Source organism: Malurus melanocephalus, unplaced genomic scaffold (genome assembly GCF_030028575.1).
Source record: "Malurus melanocephalus ecotype Western Australia unplaced genomic scaffold, MMel_1.1 scaffold_59, whole genome shotgun sequence".
In the NCBI taxonomy this organism is placed as follows: Eukaryota; Metazoa; Chordata; class Aves; order Passeriformes; family Maluridae; genus Malurus; species Malurus melanocephalus.
Genome location: NW_026623291.1, coordinates 783,222 through 800,295, shown reverse-complemented (window position 1 = coordinate 800,295; position 17,074 = coordinate 783,222). Strand labels below are relative to the sequence as shown.

The window sequence follows — 17,074 nt, the reverse complement described above, 5'->3', positions numbered from 1 at the left end:
CTTAGTTTATGTGTTTATATGGCTTGGGTGTATTGGTAAGCAGCAGTAGCATCAGAGATGTTGCTCATCAAACTGCTTTGTTCTTTTATCTTTTACTTAAGTTACTTTCTCGTCTTTTGCTCTCGTTGAATTTTTCTAGGTCAAACATTCCAAGTAACATCACAGGARGCTACAAAGCTGAGTCTGGCATTCTCAAGGCCTCCACTACCTTCTGCTGAGGTGAGAGAAAGCCTTGACAGACTATGAAATTGCAGTGTGTGTGACAAGCTTCAGGTATTTCTTGGTTCACTTGACTAMATGGGCTATGTATTGTAGAACATAYTAACATAATCCAAGAATTGGCCAGAGARCTAATTTCTGTAAGCTAGGGAGACATACTAAATAGAAGTATTCTTATATTCTTTGACAGCTACAGCTGATCGCTGATTGAGACAGAATATTGRAGAATACAGACTTTAGGTCTAACAAAGAATATGCAGTATTTTTGCTATCAGTTGAGAGAAGTTTATCATACAGGTGTTGGGATGAGAGAAAAAAAAAAACCCTCCAATTCAGAATAATGATCTAAGTTACCRTTTCCTCTCTGATGCATGACCGCTACACCAGGGAGTGTTTTGGTACGAAATCGTGAGGCAGGTTAAGATGCATGCAGCTTGCTAACTTGCCTTTTTGTTCTGTATTTGTTTCTCAAACAGGGTGATGATTACTATTCTTCCCTTTTCCCAGAGCAGTCTGCAAGCCAGGGATTGTTTGTGAGGCTTTCTAAATGTGGTGCAGCCGTGTGCTACTATTGGGTGATCCTTTCGCCTCTCCATTTTCAGGATTGCCGGAAGCTGAGTGAAGATGTCCAAAATGCCATTCTTGCAGTTGCCACAGTGTACTACTGGCTCCCCAAGGGCCAAGGTGAGACAGTGACAAAAGGCAGTCACCACTGTATAGGATGGTGGCTCTTTCACCACCACTGTATAGAGAAACCCAGTATTTCATAGCCTAATATGAGGTCTGGTATCAGCAAGTTTTCATTTGCATGTTATCCCATTATCAGCCATTCTGTAGACTTTGAACATGTTTATGAGTGAACTACTCTTATGTCTGTCTACTGCTGCAGTTTTCCATCTGTGAGAGAGTGAAAATGTATGAAGTTGCATAGTTGATTAGGCATTGGTGCTTCTGAAGTGTTGAAATCCTGGTCTAGTTTCTTCTGGAAGTGGGAAACATTTTGCTTTCTTCAAAATACCTGGAACTTCATTTATACAGTGTATCCACACAAACAGAGCAGTCTGTCTATTTCCAGCATTTGCTTTCTGTCAGTGCTGACTTTGAGGCAACTTTCTTGCTCTTTCTCAATCTCAACCAGGTACTACTCTTCGGAAGATGGTACGAGATGCTACCACTGAAGTTGTGGAAGGGATGATTCAACTCACAGACACAATTCTCAATGCTCCAATGGAGAGGTTGTAATTTTCAATTGCATGATTCTATGATTTTGTGTTAAGTTTTGGGAAAGAAGGGAAGAAAAAGTTACAAGTTTAATTGTTAGGAAGCAGCAGRGGCTTTACACAGACATGGCATACTAATGACAAGCTGGTTGGTGACATCTTTGCAGCCGAACTTTCATTCATGTGCATCATCTTTGGTACAGAAAATTAAAAYACAGTCTAACACAGTGGTGTTATTGACTCTAATTTTGGGGGTTTTGTTTTGTTTCAGCTTGTCTCAGGAACAGCTTATATCAACTGGAGGTGTGTGGGAGGCCTGTGAGCAAGTGTCTAACCTGCCACGAGGTGAGTGCTGTTAGTGCAGAGCAACAGAACTAGGACGTATTGTCTTGGAATATTGGATTTGCAAGGGCATTCCAGCTGGTACAGTGAAGGCTGAATGGAAAATGACTCAAAAACTTGACTGGTTTTGAAATGTATAAGCTCGGAAACCAGGTCAGATTCTTTGCAGTACAGCTCTGAGCTCTGCAAAAAGTTTGATCCTACAATGATTGCAGACCTAGATGAAGGTTKTTGCAAACTTTTTGGAAACAGTGGGGTGCCAATGCTGGTTTTCATCTTTTTGCTTTTGCAGATAACCAAGCAGCAGTTGTGTCGKCCCTGGCTGCATGTCTAGGTGTGGTCAAGGATGCTGTGGAGGAGATGGAACATGTAAGGGAGCCCCTAAACCTTAGAGGAACCTGTAGTGGTGGATTCATAGATTCAGAATATTYTGAATTGGAAGGGGTACACAAGGATCATCAAATCCAACTCCTGGSCCTGCACAGGATAAACCCCAACAATCCCACCGTGTGCCTGAGAGTGGTGTCCAAATAATCYTTGAAATCTGGCATGTTTGGGGCTGTGACCATTTCTCTGGGGAGCCTGTTCCAGTGYGAAGCCACCCTCTATGATGGTTCACTGAAGGAACACAGGGATTATTTTGCATACGGACATTAATATAATTTGTTCTGACATGACCTAGATTATTGCTTTAGCATGCATTTTAACGAGTTTTTGTTCTCAAGCCTGGTTTATTTTATAAGATTTCCATAAAGCCTTGTCCTGAACTGGGGAGGAGGGAGGCACTTTAGATTCATGTAAGAGTTGCAGTATTCACCAGGTTYTTGCTGCTTCCACTGTTGAGTTAGAATGGTGGATTAGTTTTTCTTARTGGAGTCTTTTTAGGATTAACCAACTGAGATTCTTCCATGAATTATTTGTAAAGCAAATTTATGCTTTCCCTTTCCTCCTGGGTATTGCTGGAATTGATAATAGGCTTTGGGATTTTCAGTGCCTCTGTGTTCTCAGGCACTGGTGGAAGGGCAGGATCCCTATGGGGACATCATGGAAGATGAAGAGCTGGGCTTTCGGGGCAACAGAGACACGTATTGGTCAGAGGCTGATCGGCAGCTGCTCAGCTCCTGCATGGGATTAATGAAGGCTTCCAAAGCTTGCCTGAAGAAGGTCTTGGCTGCAGTGAAGGCCCATGGCAAAGCTGAATCTCCAGAGCAGATTGCTCAGCTGGATGACCTGGCAGACATTGCTAATGAGATCAGTCCGAGGTAAGCAGGGTTCTCCCCGTGCTGGTTTTCACTCTAGAGCAGTCCTGGTCTTTCTTCAGGTCTAGAGTGAGGATTGGGAACAACCTTTATGATACTGGAACTGTGAGCTAGTGGTAGACACAGATGTGGTGAGAAGACTGTTACAGCATAAACTCTTGAGAGCTGTGTRTGTCAGGAGAGGAACATACACTGCAGTTTGTGCCACACCTCACTATGGTGAGAGGGGCACACAGGTGACTGAGAAGTGGGAAACATCCAGTGGATACAACTGACATGTCACTGTTGTTCCTGATCTGCATTCAGGGTGGGTGCAGGCTTTGACAAGGATCTGAGTTGTGCTATCAGAACCTTTCTTCCATTGCTGCCCTCTTCTGTTCTAGTGTTGATGAGCTGGCMCTGAGCATGTACCCACCTGTGAACCCCTTGGCTGTGCGACTTAATGTGAGTATCTGCAGTGCTGATACCTCATTRTCTGAGTATCTACACGTGGGACAGTGGTCTGGCTGTAGAGAATGGGAAGAAACCAGATTGAAGGGGTTATGTGACTGTCAGGGAGGGTGTTAGTGACTGTCAGATGGGTGTTAGTGACTGCCTCAGTCATAATTTCTGGGGGATGAAGAGTACCTCTCGTTCTTGCACACTTCCTTCAGGTAGAAATACATTCATCATCTGTACTTCTTCAGGGAAGAGCATGGCCACTTGAAGCTTTAGCTCTCAAGTGTAATCCGTAGAAATTCCAGTGACAGAACCTCAGGAAAGTGAGGTCTAAGGCTGCTTTTGTACTGCAGATGTACTTTTCTTCCTTGGGTAATGCAGGCTTGCTCAAATAAAGTTCTCTAAATTAAAAATATAGAAAAACTCTTACCCTGAATGTATTTAGGCACTGAAACAACCTGCTCAGAGTAGCAGTAGCATCTGCATCTTTGGCAACACTGAAAACGTGACAATGCTCTAACAACGTGACTGAACTTTGAGACATCCCTTGCATCATAATTAAGTACAAATTTCCTTATGTCTGAGTTTTTTATTCTCAAACCTGGTTTCCTGCCTTTGGCCAGTGCATTGATTTTTTTGGAATAAAAAATAATTACTTAATATCAAATTATGCTAAAGTCAGTCACTTGTAACTTTGTACTTTAATATCAGTTACCAATTTCTAATAGGCTTACCCTTTTTTAAAAAAAAGCATTTTAATGTATGCTTTAAAAACCAGCCTGTTTTTTTTTTCACCTGTCCCAGCCAGCAGTAGTTTGGGAGACACTTGCAGCATGGCAGTGACAGATAGCTTCATTCTGCAGCAGGATTGGTAGCAGTTTTATTCATTCTGGGCTCTTGGGCATTCCTGTATTCCTCTTTCTTTTCCAATGCTGTTAAGACCCTACTTTTCCTCACATTTGGCTCACCTTATTTCCCTTTTTTTTCTTTCTAGGCTGCTAAGTTGGCCTCAGTGTTAAAGAAAGTCTTAGAGATTGCAAAGTGAGTATGAGCTACAGTTTTATAAGTGTGTGTTCTGTGCTATGAAGGTTGATACCTTTCTGCCTCATGTCAAAGATGACTCATTTTTTGATAGTAGATGCTGGTATTTTGGAATAGTTATGATGTTATCTAGTCACAAAGGGATGGGAGTAAGGAAGGATGGAGGTGGTTCCCATTGAAAACACATGCATTTGTGTTAAGGTTTGGGACGACAGATGCGGATGTGGGTTCTTGCTTGCTCAAAGCCCTCTAGGGTTAGAGCAGCCCTCTTTTAATGCTGTGGTTATTCAGCACTTCACAATCCCCACGTGTTGCCTGGATGCATAGGTACAGCACACCCAGGAGGCTTCCCTAATGAATTTCCTCCACTCTTGCAGGACAAGCCATGTATGTCCACCATCAGAGGACAGCTGGGTGCAGTTTCTAACTGGTGCAGTAGATCACAACATGAACAAAGTCAAGAACTTTACACAGGGTCAACTTTAGCTCTTCTGTGCCTACGTGTGTTGCTGCCATTGGCTTTGGCATCTGCATTTCCAATGAACTTTGCTGTTCTTCAGCTGTTTGGAAAATAATGAGAACAATATAGAAGAGAACTTTACTCCACTTGGAAAAACTTCAGGAAGTTCCTCTTTGCCATTGGAGAATGTGTCATCTTGCTTGGATTCTTGGGATAGTGTGATTCTGCATCTTAACGTGTCCCGTTCTTCAGACATTACAACTACTGTGGGGTTCAGAGACAAATAAAATATTGCTAGATTTACATTAGTTGCTTTATCTGTCTTCAGAGGGCCAAGGATATATATAACAAATGAAAGGGTCTTGCTTCTTTTGCAAGCAGCCCAGTGAATAATTATAAACTGTGCTGCACTGCTGCTATTTCCTGTCTAGTCTTGGGGAGCAGTGAACAAGCTTTCTCTTTTTTATTTCCTYAGAAAGCGGCAGAAAATACTGCCTTACCAATGTCAAGGATCTGTAGGGGAAGAAAAGTATATCCCTAGAGACATGCTRTATCTCTCATCACTCTAAAGTTCCAGGATATCCTTTACTTTGTCACAGGTAGGGCAAAAGACTTAAGCACTGGTGAGTGCAGCACATGTGTGGTAAGAAATGCAACATCTGCTTGAGCATTCAGCCCATCTTTGTCACAGTGAGGTTCAGCTTCTAAAACTGGAGAGTGGACCTAGTGGCAGGTGGGAGAGAGTTGAGTTTGTACAAATAATCAAAATCAGGCATGGTTTTAAATATAACTTTTATTAAACTGTTAATATCTATGCTTGTTTAGGATCAGGGCACAGATCACGACCACTCTTTTGTAAGCAGGACAGCAGGACCTGTTCTGAGTTGGTCCTCAGGCAGCTGCCATGTTGGTAGTTCTGTAGCTCTTCAGGTTCTGGAGCTGGAGGCAGCTAAGACGTGCAGTGAGTCTTCCAGGCCCTGCTCGGGTGGGGGTGAATGGGATTTGCAGCTCCTGAGTGCTTTTAGCTTGCACAGAGCCCAACCTGAAAAGCAAGAAGGGATTATATAGGAATCACACCTCTTTGTGCTTTTGGTTTTCTGGGCCTAGGACATGCATTTGCTGRACAGGAATATGGTGCCAAAAAGAAGGAAAGAAAAGGAAAAAAAAAGAAGAATAGAAGAAAGCTGGCAGTTATCTACATTACCACAGTGAAATTGTCATCTAATAGTAGTTTGGGATGGAGATACAGCAGGAGAATTGAAACTCCCTACCCAGATGTCAAAAGGGGACTTTGTCCTAATGCACTTCTTGAGAGAAATGTGAGGTGTTTCATGTGAAGGGGAGCATGCCTATTAGAATGACTCTTAGCTAAGTCATATTTGCTTGGTTTTTCAGTAGAGAAGGGGAAGACACTGCTGTCTTTATTGTTTACAATGGGTAATGGGTGAAAAGATACAAACTATACAAACAGTATAGTTTTACTCCACTTAAGAATGTTCAAGTTGCTCACTAAAAATTGATTTTTCAACAGCAAGTAATTTCTAAATTTCATCACTTATTTCAGTGACCTCTAACTGTTGTATTATTTAATGTGTGTTTCTGACTAAGTCTTGTGGCATTTCTCTGGTTATACTTTTTGTTAGCAGGAGGTTTATTTCCTTTTGCTGTCTAGGCCTTTGGGTTGAAGCTTTCACAGATGCCATATTGGCTTCAAGTTATGTATTACACATCTATTGAAGTTCTCTTAGCTGACTTTTCTCCTTTTGTGTGAAAATCATCTGCATTTTCTGTAAATAAAAGATGGGATGCCTGGGGCTTTCATGCAATAGTAGTATCTTCCTGCCCTGTTGTTGCCTGGTTATTTTTGGGAACAGCTTTTCCTGTGCAAGGGTTTCTCTTGCTTGTATTGTGTCTCTTTATCCATTTGCTGTATTTAGGCCAGTCAATTTGCACTTACCTGTAATTCCKTTGTCTGTAAATGAGCCCTCGCCCTGTGACTGCTATCACACACTGCTCCAGGGGTTCRGTGAGAGGGTTATGGAGGCTGATCTTTGCTGTGCTTGGCTGGTACTGTACCATGTTTTCTGGAAACTGTTGAAAGAAGGAAATGAGCTGAAACTGAGAACAGGAAACAATTCTTCTGTAATTAAAGGGAGATGTATAATTTTTTGGTGCCAGCCTGTGCTGCCAGTTGCCAGAAGAGGCAAAGTCCAGCTTGATTTCTTCTGCTCTGGTTTCTCAGAGAGCCACTGAACCCAGCAGAATTGTTTTGCTGCTTATAACTATGAAAGCTGTTTTGTCTTTACTGCAGTGGCAGAATGACAGGCCAGTCCTACCTCAATGGTGAGAGGGGGATCACAAATACTGATCTCTTCTTGTGCCAGATATATGTAGAAAGAGTCCTCATCTCTCAGCACGGCAGTCAGCCTGAGCAGGTGGTTCTCTCCCAGCTCTTTTCCAAACCATGTGTGAGGCACRGAGACCTGCAGGTTTTGGACTGGAATAAAGTGGTGAGATAATGGATGATGAGTTCAGTCTGGTCTTTTCCTGCATGACACCATGTTCAGTGCTCAACCTTGTACTAAAGCTGSAGCATTTACATGATTAAATGACCCCAAGTGGATTTGCAGATTGAAAATCTCTGAGGTGATGTTGCCAAACTGTTTTATTTCACAGAATGGGTATGGTTGGAAGGGACAATAGTGGATCATCTGATCCAACCTCCCTGCCCRAGCARGGTCATCCCAGAGCACATGGCACAGGATTGTGTCCAATCAATTYTGAAATATCTCCAATTAGGGAGACTTCACAACCTCTCTGGGAAATTGCCTAGAATCAACTATTCAGCTAACCTTTTGTAAACCTACGGCTAAGAGCATTTTTCTGAAATGAGAACACTGGAGGACTTTTATAGCCATGCACCAGCAGAATGGATTACCTGTATTGCTTGGGAGGTTAAAATGAAACTCTTCCTTCCAAAGCTGGGCAATGGGCACACCATTATAATGCAGAGCCTGTATCCCAACTACCAGGTGAGTAGCCTTTTCTCCACCACTGTGGTTAAACACTTCAATGGAAAGTGTAATATCTTGTCCTAGTTGCAAAGAACTATTGGACTGGAGGTGCATGAAAAGGTTAACTGGCTCTTCAAGAACAGTAGGAATRGAGCTAAATTGTGCTGTGCTGCTGYTGGTTGTCTCAAGTTCCTTCATATTTCTGTAGGCTTTGTCAAGTACTTTTTTTTCCTGGAGAGAACCTGTCACAAGAAAAGGAAGCAATATTTTAGTATTCTTTCCTGTTTATTAATGAGAAGCAGCAGGAGAATGGCGTTGATTTCTCCTGGTAGTACTGTAGATAACTGTTTCTAAGAGCATAGAGAGATATCCTTTTATGCTTCTGGTTGGAGCAGTTAGATAGCTTCAGCTGACACAATATTCATTGGATGTACCTGACAAATTCTACTTGGGTAGAGTTTTCGTAGTTTTTAAAACACCTTGGTGCTAACGTCTCTCAGAGTAGAGGAGACTGCTTCTTTGATGCTTTAGCTAAGGCACAATTCCGTGTTATCATGTGCAGAGAAGTTGCAGTTGTCTCCTGCAGCTGAGGAGACAACATGCCACAGGTTAAGAGGGACTGGTAAGGTTGGGCCAGGGGAGCAGCACTCAGATTCTGAAAGGGGCACTACTTTTTGAGAGATTTAGGCAGTATCTGAGAGCACAACAGTCCTGTTCAGAAAGCTGGCACCTGAAATAAATGTAGCTATATTACAGAGGTAATAGAAGATGGATGTACAGAGTTAGAGATAACAGAAATCAGAAAACGTTTTCCAGACAGGCAAGTGCCTGGAGAAGAAACACATGGCCTTCTAGAGCCCTTAATCCGATTAAGCACGGTGAAGTTTGGGTGATGACCTCTGTTCTGGTTCTGTAGAYAGGGAAAATTAGGTTCTCATGCCACTGAAGAAGGTGAAGTAATGAGAAGTGGATGACCCTGGTGCTCTAGTTTGGCTCTGCTTTCATCTTTTCACCTGTAACAGTGTCAAGGAATGTGCTGAGCCTGGTGCCTGCCCCATACCTTCAGGATACTTGTAGTTTTGTGTGATGTCCTCACAGCGATCACTGCCAACACTCTTGGTGCTGATGTTGTTACCAGTGTATTTTGTGCCACCAAAAGCTGGCTTGAGGGTGTCATCAGCTTTGTGTATCCAGACCTGACACTTGGCATTGATGGCAGCAAAGAAGTAGCAGACATCGTAATCTACTTGTGTGTCCCCTTCCTTGATGGCATGAACAGGGGCTGGCCCACAGAAGGATGGACCTGAGGAGAAAATGTGGCCCAGTTAAGATTCAGATGCTTTCCCAACGAAACCCATCCCTAGTTTAGACCTATACTGGTGAAATATCTAGTTTAGGAGGACATTAGTAAGCAGTGACAGGATAGCTCTTAGAGCTACACAAGCTGCACAAACCAAACAGAGTCAACAGGGTGAGTGACTTYCTTTTGCATCCTTACATTGGAAGTTGGGAAAGGGAGGAATACTGAACTGCTTTATTTGTCCCTTGCTTTATTTCCCCCCTGCCCTTGCTCAAGCCYATCTCTGATATCTTACCTTTGCTCYTTTCCTGGCAGGTGGCATCCAGTGCCTGCCACCCACTGTACTCTGGTACCAGCAAGTCTGTCCGAGCCATCCAACATTCATTCCAAACATGGAAGGTCCTRCAAGRGRCAACAGCMCGAGCTCATACCAGGGCACTGGKCCCTGAGGTACAATAAAGCTTTTGSCAAACCACAGCCAGTTAATGCTCTTTTGAAAGAGCTCAGTGTATATTGAGGAGAGCAGGGRTCTGTTTGGAGAAACAAGTGGAGCTTCTCCAGCTGGACTGGGCTGTTGTTCTTCTTTGTGAGCTCTAGAAATAGGGCATTCTTCAGGTTTCAGGAATTTATCAAGACCAGGTCATGTAGACAGGATCTCAACTGAGCAGTCTCCTATCACCTCCCAGCAGCTGTTTTATCTCTTTTCACCCATGTTTCATTTCCTGCATCCAAGTGTTGTCTCAAATTCTTGCTTGGGCCCTGCCGTGTGTTCTTACCAGACACGAGCRCTCTTGTCCTGTGTAAGCAGTGTCCCATCTTCATCATAATAYTCATCCACACTCAGGCTGCTCTTGGTGTTGTGAGCCCACGTAAAGCCAGTAACCACCCTGGTAGGGATTCCCAGGCACCTCAGAACTGTGCAGAAGCAAGAGCTGTGAATCAGTTGTGTGTCCTGCTCTAAGGGTGCCTTTGCTGATAGATGTAGAGCCTTTTTTGGTGCTAGGMCTGTTAGGAATGGCACCAGGCCTGCTGTTTGGACTTTGCAAGAGGCATTGCTCCCTCAGGAAATAATATTTCATAGATGCATTTACTGAATGGATGTACTGATAATTTTATTTTGAAGGCAGTGATGCTGAGTGTTGACGAGGAGCCTAAGGGTCTGCCTCTGACCTAAACATTGAAGGTTTTATTGCTCGGATCTGTGCCAATGCAGGAATTTAGGYATATTCTAGATGTCCTGTTTTGCTTTGAACACCAAAGTCTTTGAAGCAGCACTGTACCTGAACACAGGACTGCAGCAAACACCCAGCACTGCCCATAGCGGACGGGCTGGCATTTTGATGCAATCCARTGGCGGAGGATCAGGCTGCTTCCCAGCCACTTGGAAGGGGGTATCCCATTAGGGTGTTGCCCAGGCTCACATTCTGTCAGGATTCTATCCTCATTGGAGTTCAGCTGCAGAGAAGGAGGARAGAAAAATGTATKAAGGAKTTTCCTCTCTTTGGTAGATCCACCTGTTTGTGGAAGCTGCTTCCAAAGCAGATGAAACCAAGAGCACATTTTTTGTGCAAAGCATGAAGGTCATGGCTGAGCAGAGCASGTGCAGCAGTCTCCTCTGAGATTTATTTAGTAAGTGCCTTTTCACTGCTAAGAACCTCCTGCTTGTCTGCTGAGGGAATATCAGGACAGGCTGGAGATGGGCAGGAGGTGCTATTTGGAACAGTCTTCCTCTTTGGTCAATGGTTTWGCCTGACCTGGGGTTGAGAAGCTGCTCCCTGCTCAGGTCAGGGCTGCTCTCTGCCCTCCTTACCATGGCAGCAACTGCACGGCAGACGTGGACGGGGTTCCTGCGCTGGGTGGGATCCTTTTCTCTTTGATAGAGTTCCCCTATAGCCAGCAGTGTGAAGCAGATGTCAACCATATCCTCCTCAAACTGAAATAAGAACACATMATTTCAGGAAATTCTCCATGAACTTTTGTTCTCTTGAGTTCCCTCCAAGGGTTTRTAACTGTGCAGATTGTTTCTCCCTTTCTGCTGGTAGTTTTAGGTAAGTGGGCTGTGAAGGAGAGCTCCAGGCAGAGATTTGGAGTGGGAGCTGAGGACAGACCTCCAACTTTRTTGAAGGTGGGAAATGCATCAGCATGGTAGTGTGTCCCCTGAYTGAGGGAAATTCATGCTTTTCTGGAGCATTCTCTAGGTTGGCACAGAAGTAGTTTTATGATCTGCTGGCACTAAAGTGGAATAGAATCCCATTCTAGTCATTGGTTGTRTCAGATCGCCTTGAACAAACAGACAGATCTACTTGTCCTCACTTTACCTGTTATATTGAGACAGTATTATTAAGCTCTGTTAAATGCTTTTACACATTGATTAAAGGAAGGTGCACAAAACTCAGATGCAGATCCATGCMTTTGTTTATAGAGGACAGCCTGAAAAGGAAGCTAAAATTACATTTACTGGATTGTGGGAGTTCATACACAGGTCCCTGTTCTCCTGCACGATCTTAGACACAGAGGTAGTGGGTGCATAGAACAGGGAAATGGATAGAACTCTTTGATCAGAGAATCCTGTATACACGAGATAGATGCACMCCCTTCCTCTGCTGGTGGCTGTAAGACAGAGCAGACCTATTGGACCTCTTGCTTACCTGACTGAAATCCCAGGGCTGGGCTAGGACTGCATTTTCATTCCCCTGGTAGATGACACCATCTTGGTTTAAAATGTACTCCTGCCGCTGTGCCTCATTAGCCAAGAACACCTCATCATCTACAATGGAGGAAAGAAAGCATCAGGAAGAAAGCATTCCTGCTCTCTGCATCTCYGTTCCATCAGCACCACAGACTCCACTGCACTTTAGCAGCTCATGGCATTCTGCCCTGAAAAACACCACAGTCTGTGAATCAGACAGGAAAGAAGAATTTCTTTGTCATCTCCAGTTCTTTGTCCAAAAAGTGCCTCCAGACCTGGGCTGCTGCACTGTCTTCTCTCCTGGCTGATGACTTCTAATYCTAGGAAAGATACAGTGGCTGTACTCAGACCAGTTACCATCTTGACTCATCCTAAAATCTCTGTTATAGGAAACACTTCATCAAACATTTTTCCCTTAGCAGAAGTCCAGGGCTCTGGCAGTGGAGCACTCCAGAGAAGGGACAGAAGTGCTAAGGCAGGAAACTTTGACATTTATGAGCCCCTACCTCTCCTAAGATGCCTTGAGGAGCAGGGCAGGAGTGGAAGGAGCACAGGGTGAGGTTGTGCCGTAGGTCCAAATCTGTTTTTATGAAGTGACTGATCCCAGCTTTGTTTCTGACCACCTACCTTGACACCAGGGATTAAAGAGAAGGATGAAGTTGCCCAGGTTGTAGGAGGATTTGGAGGCACGTAAAAACAGAGTGTACTGGCCGATGGGGGCATTGGCAGGTGTGTTCACACACAGGGTCCAGAAGTTYGGGTCCTGTTCCTCCACTGCTGCACTCCACTGCTTCTGGTCTCCCAGGCTGGAGATGGGAAWTTCAATCTGGATTTCATCTGCTCTGGAAGGATGTGATCCTGCAGCCAAAGAAATTTGGTCGTGTTTATTCAATTTTTTTTATTCCTCATCTGTGCATACTTGGAGGGACCTTGTCTACCTCTGGAGCCATAGGTCTCCATGTGAGAAGGTCTTAACCCTTTAGCAGCTTAATGCCTACTCAACCTCCCTAAGGTCAGTATTGCACTCAGGCCTCCAGGTTTGAAAGTGAGAKATGYTTTTCATAGATCTGTAGAAACCAGGAATGGCCAGAATAGTGCAGACCTGCTATTCCTGGAATTTAGTGTCTGGTAATAAAAGTCACAGCCAAGTGCTCACAATATGGTAAAACAAGCTGAGGCTGAAAGCTGCTGCCCTTCCCAGGGGTCTCACTAGAAAACACTCTGCAATTGAACAATCTGTACCAGGTCAGCTAGGTTTGAACATTCCTAACCCCAAAAGCCATAGGAGATCCCGTGAGTATTTTGAAATCATGGAATAGTGAGCTTGTACTGGTTATTGTGCTGCAGTGTTTCTCCTGGAAGGGGACGGGTTGTGACCCTGCAGCAGCAGGAGACTCTGCCTCAGATAAAGAGTTCACTGCCCTCACATCTAAATGTGAGCAACCCTGCCCAGCTCTGGAGATAGCTTTTGCCCCCAGCTCTGTTCTTCAGGTGGGTGGAGGAGCAGAGCTCTGGTAGGTTTGGTGATGGCATTACCTGTCTGGACGATGAGGAAGGTCCTCTTCATCTGCTKCATGTAGTTGTGTATTGGAGCTGAGAAGCTCACAGTGATGGTGAATGGCTGCCCCCGCCTCACCATGAGMCTGTCAGTGCTGATTTCTGCTGTGTGGTGGTTTTTGTTGTTCTCTGGGATCATGAAATCACATTTTTTGATGCTCAGACCTGTAGTGTGAGAAGATATAAAATGAGCTTAGGCTGTGACCTGCCAGCAGTCAGGCCCTGAGCCACATTCCAGGACACAGAAGCAGCTGATCGAGTGTTTCTCCACTCACTCTCCCCTTGCCTTTGAGACTTTCTGCCCCASTAGGGGCCTTCACACTTGGTTGTTGTGGTGTTGAGTGACTGTTGAGCTGTTGTCCTTTGCTTACACCTGACATTGTTAATAGTGCTGGTGCAAATTTCACTGCTGGTTCAAATGCAATCTTGCTGTGATCCAGCATGGCTGAATCGAGCACCAGTTAACAATCCCATAACTGGAAATGCAAGATACAGAAAAGCTTCTCCTTCTTCTCCTGCTACTCATCACTAAGGTCCTTGTTCCTTTAGGTTGTAACTGCTGCCCTTTAYATGGCACATGCTGTCACCTGACTCCTCTCACTGACCCCCGCTCCTCCCTCTGTTGCAGCTAAAAATAATAAAAGCTCATGGAGAATTCTTCTGCTATCTAAATTCATTGCTTCTCTGCTAAAGCCACAACTGCTCTCTTTAAGGATTTCATGGCCTGCTCTCTCTTGATGTTTTGTCCTGTCTTGTCCTCTGCATTGATACCTTCTCCCATTGTGAATGTCGCTTCTCTGTTTGTTGGGGAATCCCACGGGATTCTGTACTTTCTCTTTTTCCCATATAAATTTTTTCCATATGTTGTTTTCAGTGAATGATTCTRGTCTGGCTTTGAAATCCCTACATGGCTGTCCCAGTTCACAGCTCTGTACCAGCAGGCTTTTTAGAGCCAGCTCTGATCTCATATATTTTCTTCTCTATGATGAAGATGTCTGTTCTGGCTGTCTTGTAGAAGAGTGAGTGATGTGGAGTCTGGCCCCTTCTCCATCTTATGACTTTTCGTGGACCTTACTGTCACTTTAGTCAAGGTTGCCTGGAAGCTGTTCTGTTTCCCTGCTCCAGTGGCTCAAACATTTGGTCATCTCTCTGTTTCTGTTGTGTAGTCTGGTTTACCTCCCCTCACTCCCCATTCCCTATGCTGAAGGTATTTCATTCGTCTTTGCTTCCAAAGTCTCACCTGTCTGCCTTGGCTGCTTCTTGCTGCGTCTTGGGCATCGATCCCAGCTTTTGATTGCTGTGCCTTTCTGTGCAGTYTGCTGTGCAAACTGAGCTCCCTCAGCCTTTAGAGCACTTGGCTCCTGCCCTGTAAGCTCAGCTCTTCTGYGAGCCTCATGCACACTGTCTTGGAGCAAGAACAGTTGTCTCTTCCTAACAACAACCAGGCAAATGCTTGTAACTAACAAAAAAGATTTTTGCTTACCTTGGCCCATGGCTGGTTCCCTGCACCATGAAAGTCCTCAGCTTCTTCTTGCTCTGGTGGGATCCTTCCTCCAGCTTTCTTAAAGACTGTCCTCTTGCAAAGTTGTTTGCTTTATTCTTTGTACAGGGTGGGACATGGTGTTGCCACCTTTCCAGCTTATCTGGTGTGCAGATGTTGAGGACTCATTTTATCTCTCAGACCACACTGAAGACATGCTACAGATGAGGTAAAGCTCCACAGCAGGATGCAAAGCATTTAGAGACARCCACTGACAATTCCTTCAAGAAGCTGTGCAGTGGGGACACCAAGTAGGAAATGCAAATCTTAATGTGGCTCTAAACAATGCACAGAATGTACTTCAAATGTAAGCGTTGGAGAGCTGCTCTCCAGCATTAGCCCCAAGCTACTTAGATCCTAAACCCCTATTAAAAAAATAGTCAGTACATCCATTGGTCTTGTGCCTAATTCAGAAAAGTGGAACCACTTCAAAATGAGAAAATATGTTAAAAACAACAACTAAATTTGTGTACTTAATGCAGATTATTTAAAAATATTGCACTGGAGAATTGAACTAAATGCATTCTTAAAGTTGCTGTAATGTAAAAGGAACATCACTGGATTGATAATAATTGGCCAAAAGACAGGAAATGAGGCATCAGAAACTAACAGCTTTCACTGTGGAGTGAGTCACCRATAGCTTTGCAGAAACCTATGCTCTCCAACAAACTCAAGAATAATTTGAGAAGTCGATTACACAGCATAGTCCAGTGAGTTTTGTGTCTTAGTATTTCCATATTGCCCCATCAGCACTGCCTTGTAAAGTCTGTGCATACACACAGTACCATCTCTTGGTCAAATCGGCAACTGCAAGTGGATTTGCTACACAGGATGCACTTCCACTGCGAACAGACCCACTTATCATCCCTTTGTGTCTTTCATTACACTGAAATGGGCTAAAAAAAGCCCATGGAGAAGGTTAACACACAAAAGAGGCTTCTCCATGCAGTGCTCAAGTGCTTATGCTGGCATTCCATCTGGTGAGAATGGGCCCCCTGTCCCCAGGTTGTCCCTAGATCCAAGGCTGCCCGGTAAAAGTTGCAGAATCCAGCACTTGCCTTTGTTAAACTTTGTATGGTTGTTTTTGTCAGTTCTGTATCTACTGCATCCCTGACATGCTCGTAGAAATCTTAAGGAAAAGTAATCCATTAAAATCCTTGAAAGTATCCATCCCGCCTGGATATTACTCTGTAATTATCTTTATAGTGGAGATTCTTGTTTTACAGGCCCAAACATAAATCTGTAAGAACCTTTAAAAATAGAAAGTTAAACTTTTAAGTGAGAGTTTTGAATAACTGTCTCTTTCTGAATTGTCGTGATCAAAAAATGTATACACCCAAGTTTCCCTTTTATTGTGTCTACATTTCCAGATCTCAGGTGGCATACTCATTAATAGACAGGAATTTTCCKTTTGAGGGGAATTTCTTGTTGCTTTAGTGCAACAAAAACTGCTTTTGCTGTGCCTCTGGTTTTGTCTTTTATAGCGAGCAGTGCTCTCTACATTCAGTACAGGAGAGTGACAGACCAAGAGGWAAAGCAGTGAAGCTTTGGTGGCAGAACAAAGTGGTTTGGAACGACCAACTTTGGCTTTTTCTGGTTAATTTTCTTTTTAAAATCTGTATTGAGAAACTTAGATCAGAAGAAAGAATGGTGGGGAGAAACATTCACCACCCTGGAGGCTCATTTCAGTATCTTTCAAGACTGTATCAGCTCATGCTGACTCGATTTTTTTTTTTTTTTTAATGAGCAGACTGGAATAGGGGCTGGCTGGGTCAGCCTCTTGCCCGTGCTCACATTTAAACTGTATATTTATAATGAAAAATACTGACAATTAGCCTTATTTTTACTCCACCAACTCCCACTGACTTCTGACCAAGGGCTGTGTAAAGATTGCAGGTTTGACAAAAGCAATTTAAATCCTTCCTCAGGCCCTTACATGTTTTTCTCAGTAATGATCATTAGTGTAATTGAACAGTTGCCTTATGTCTCATGCAG

At 43.8% G+C, this 17,074-nt stretch overlaps 2 protein-coding genes across 2 annotated transcripts; one reads left to right on the top strand and one right to left on the bottom strand.

The window, feature by feature from the left end:
* The first annotated feature begins 130 nt into the window (after positions 1 to 130).
* CCNDBP1 (cyclin D1 binding protein 1) lies at positions 131 to 7,521 on the top strand. Its single transcript, XM_057365988.1, has 9 exons — positions 131 to 219; positions 822 to 903; positions 1,358 to 1,454; positions 1,711 to 1,784; positions 2,074 to 2,150; positions 2,790 to 3,043; positions 3,424 to 3,484; positions 4,473 to 4,519; positions 4,897 to 7,521. The coding sequence occupies exons 3-9, from the start codon at positions 1,375 to 1,377 to the stop codon at positions 5,003 to 5,005; spliced, it is 702 nt and encodes a 233-aa protein (XP_057221971.1). The 5' UTR covers positions 131 to 219; positions 822 to 903; positions 1,358 to 1,374; the 3' UTR covers positions 5,006 to 7,521.
* Positions 5,871 to 16,042, bottom strand: EPB42 (erythrocyte membrane protein band 4.2). The gene is made up of 13 exons (XM_057365937.1): positions 15,023 to 16,042; positions 13,519 to 13,704; positions 12,610 to 12,840; positions 11,942 to 12,060; positions 11,104 to 11,226; positions 10,574 to 10,748; positions 10,070 to 10,208; positions 9,589 to 9,695; positions 9,054 to 9,296; positions 7,918 to 8,235; positions 7,316 to 7,476; positions 6,937 to 7,070; positions 5,871 to 6,021 (listed from the first exon to the last, which is right to left on the bottom strand). Exons 1-13 carry the CDS (start codon positions 15,030 to 15,032, stop codon positions 5,871 to 5,873), a joined length of 2,097 nt encoding a protein of 698 aa, XP_057221920.1. The 5' UTR covers positions 15,033 to 16,042.
* Positions 16,043 to 17,074: the final 1,032 nt, after the last annotated feature.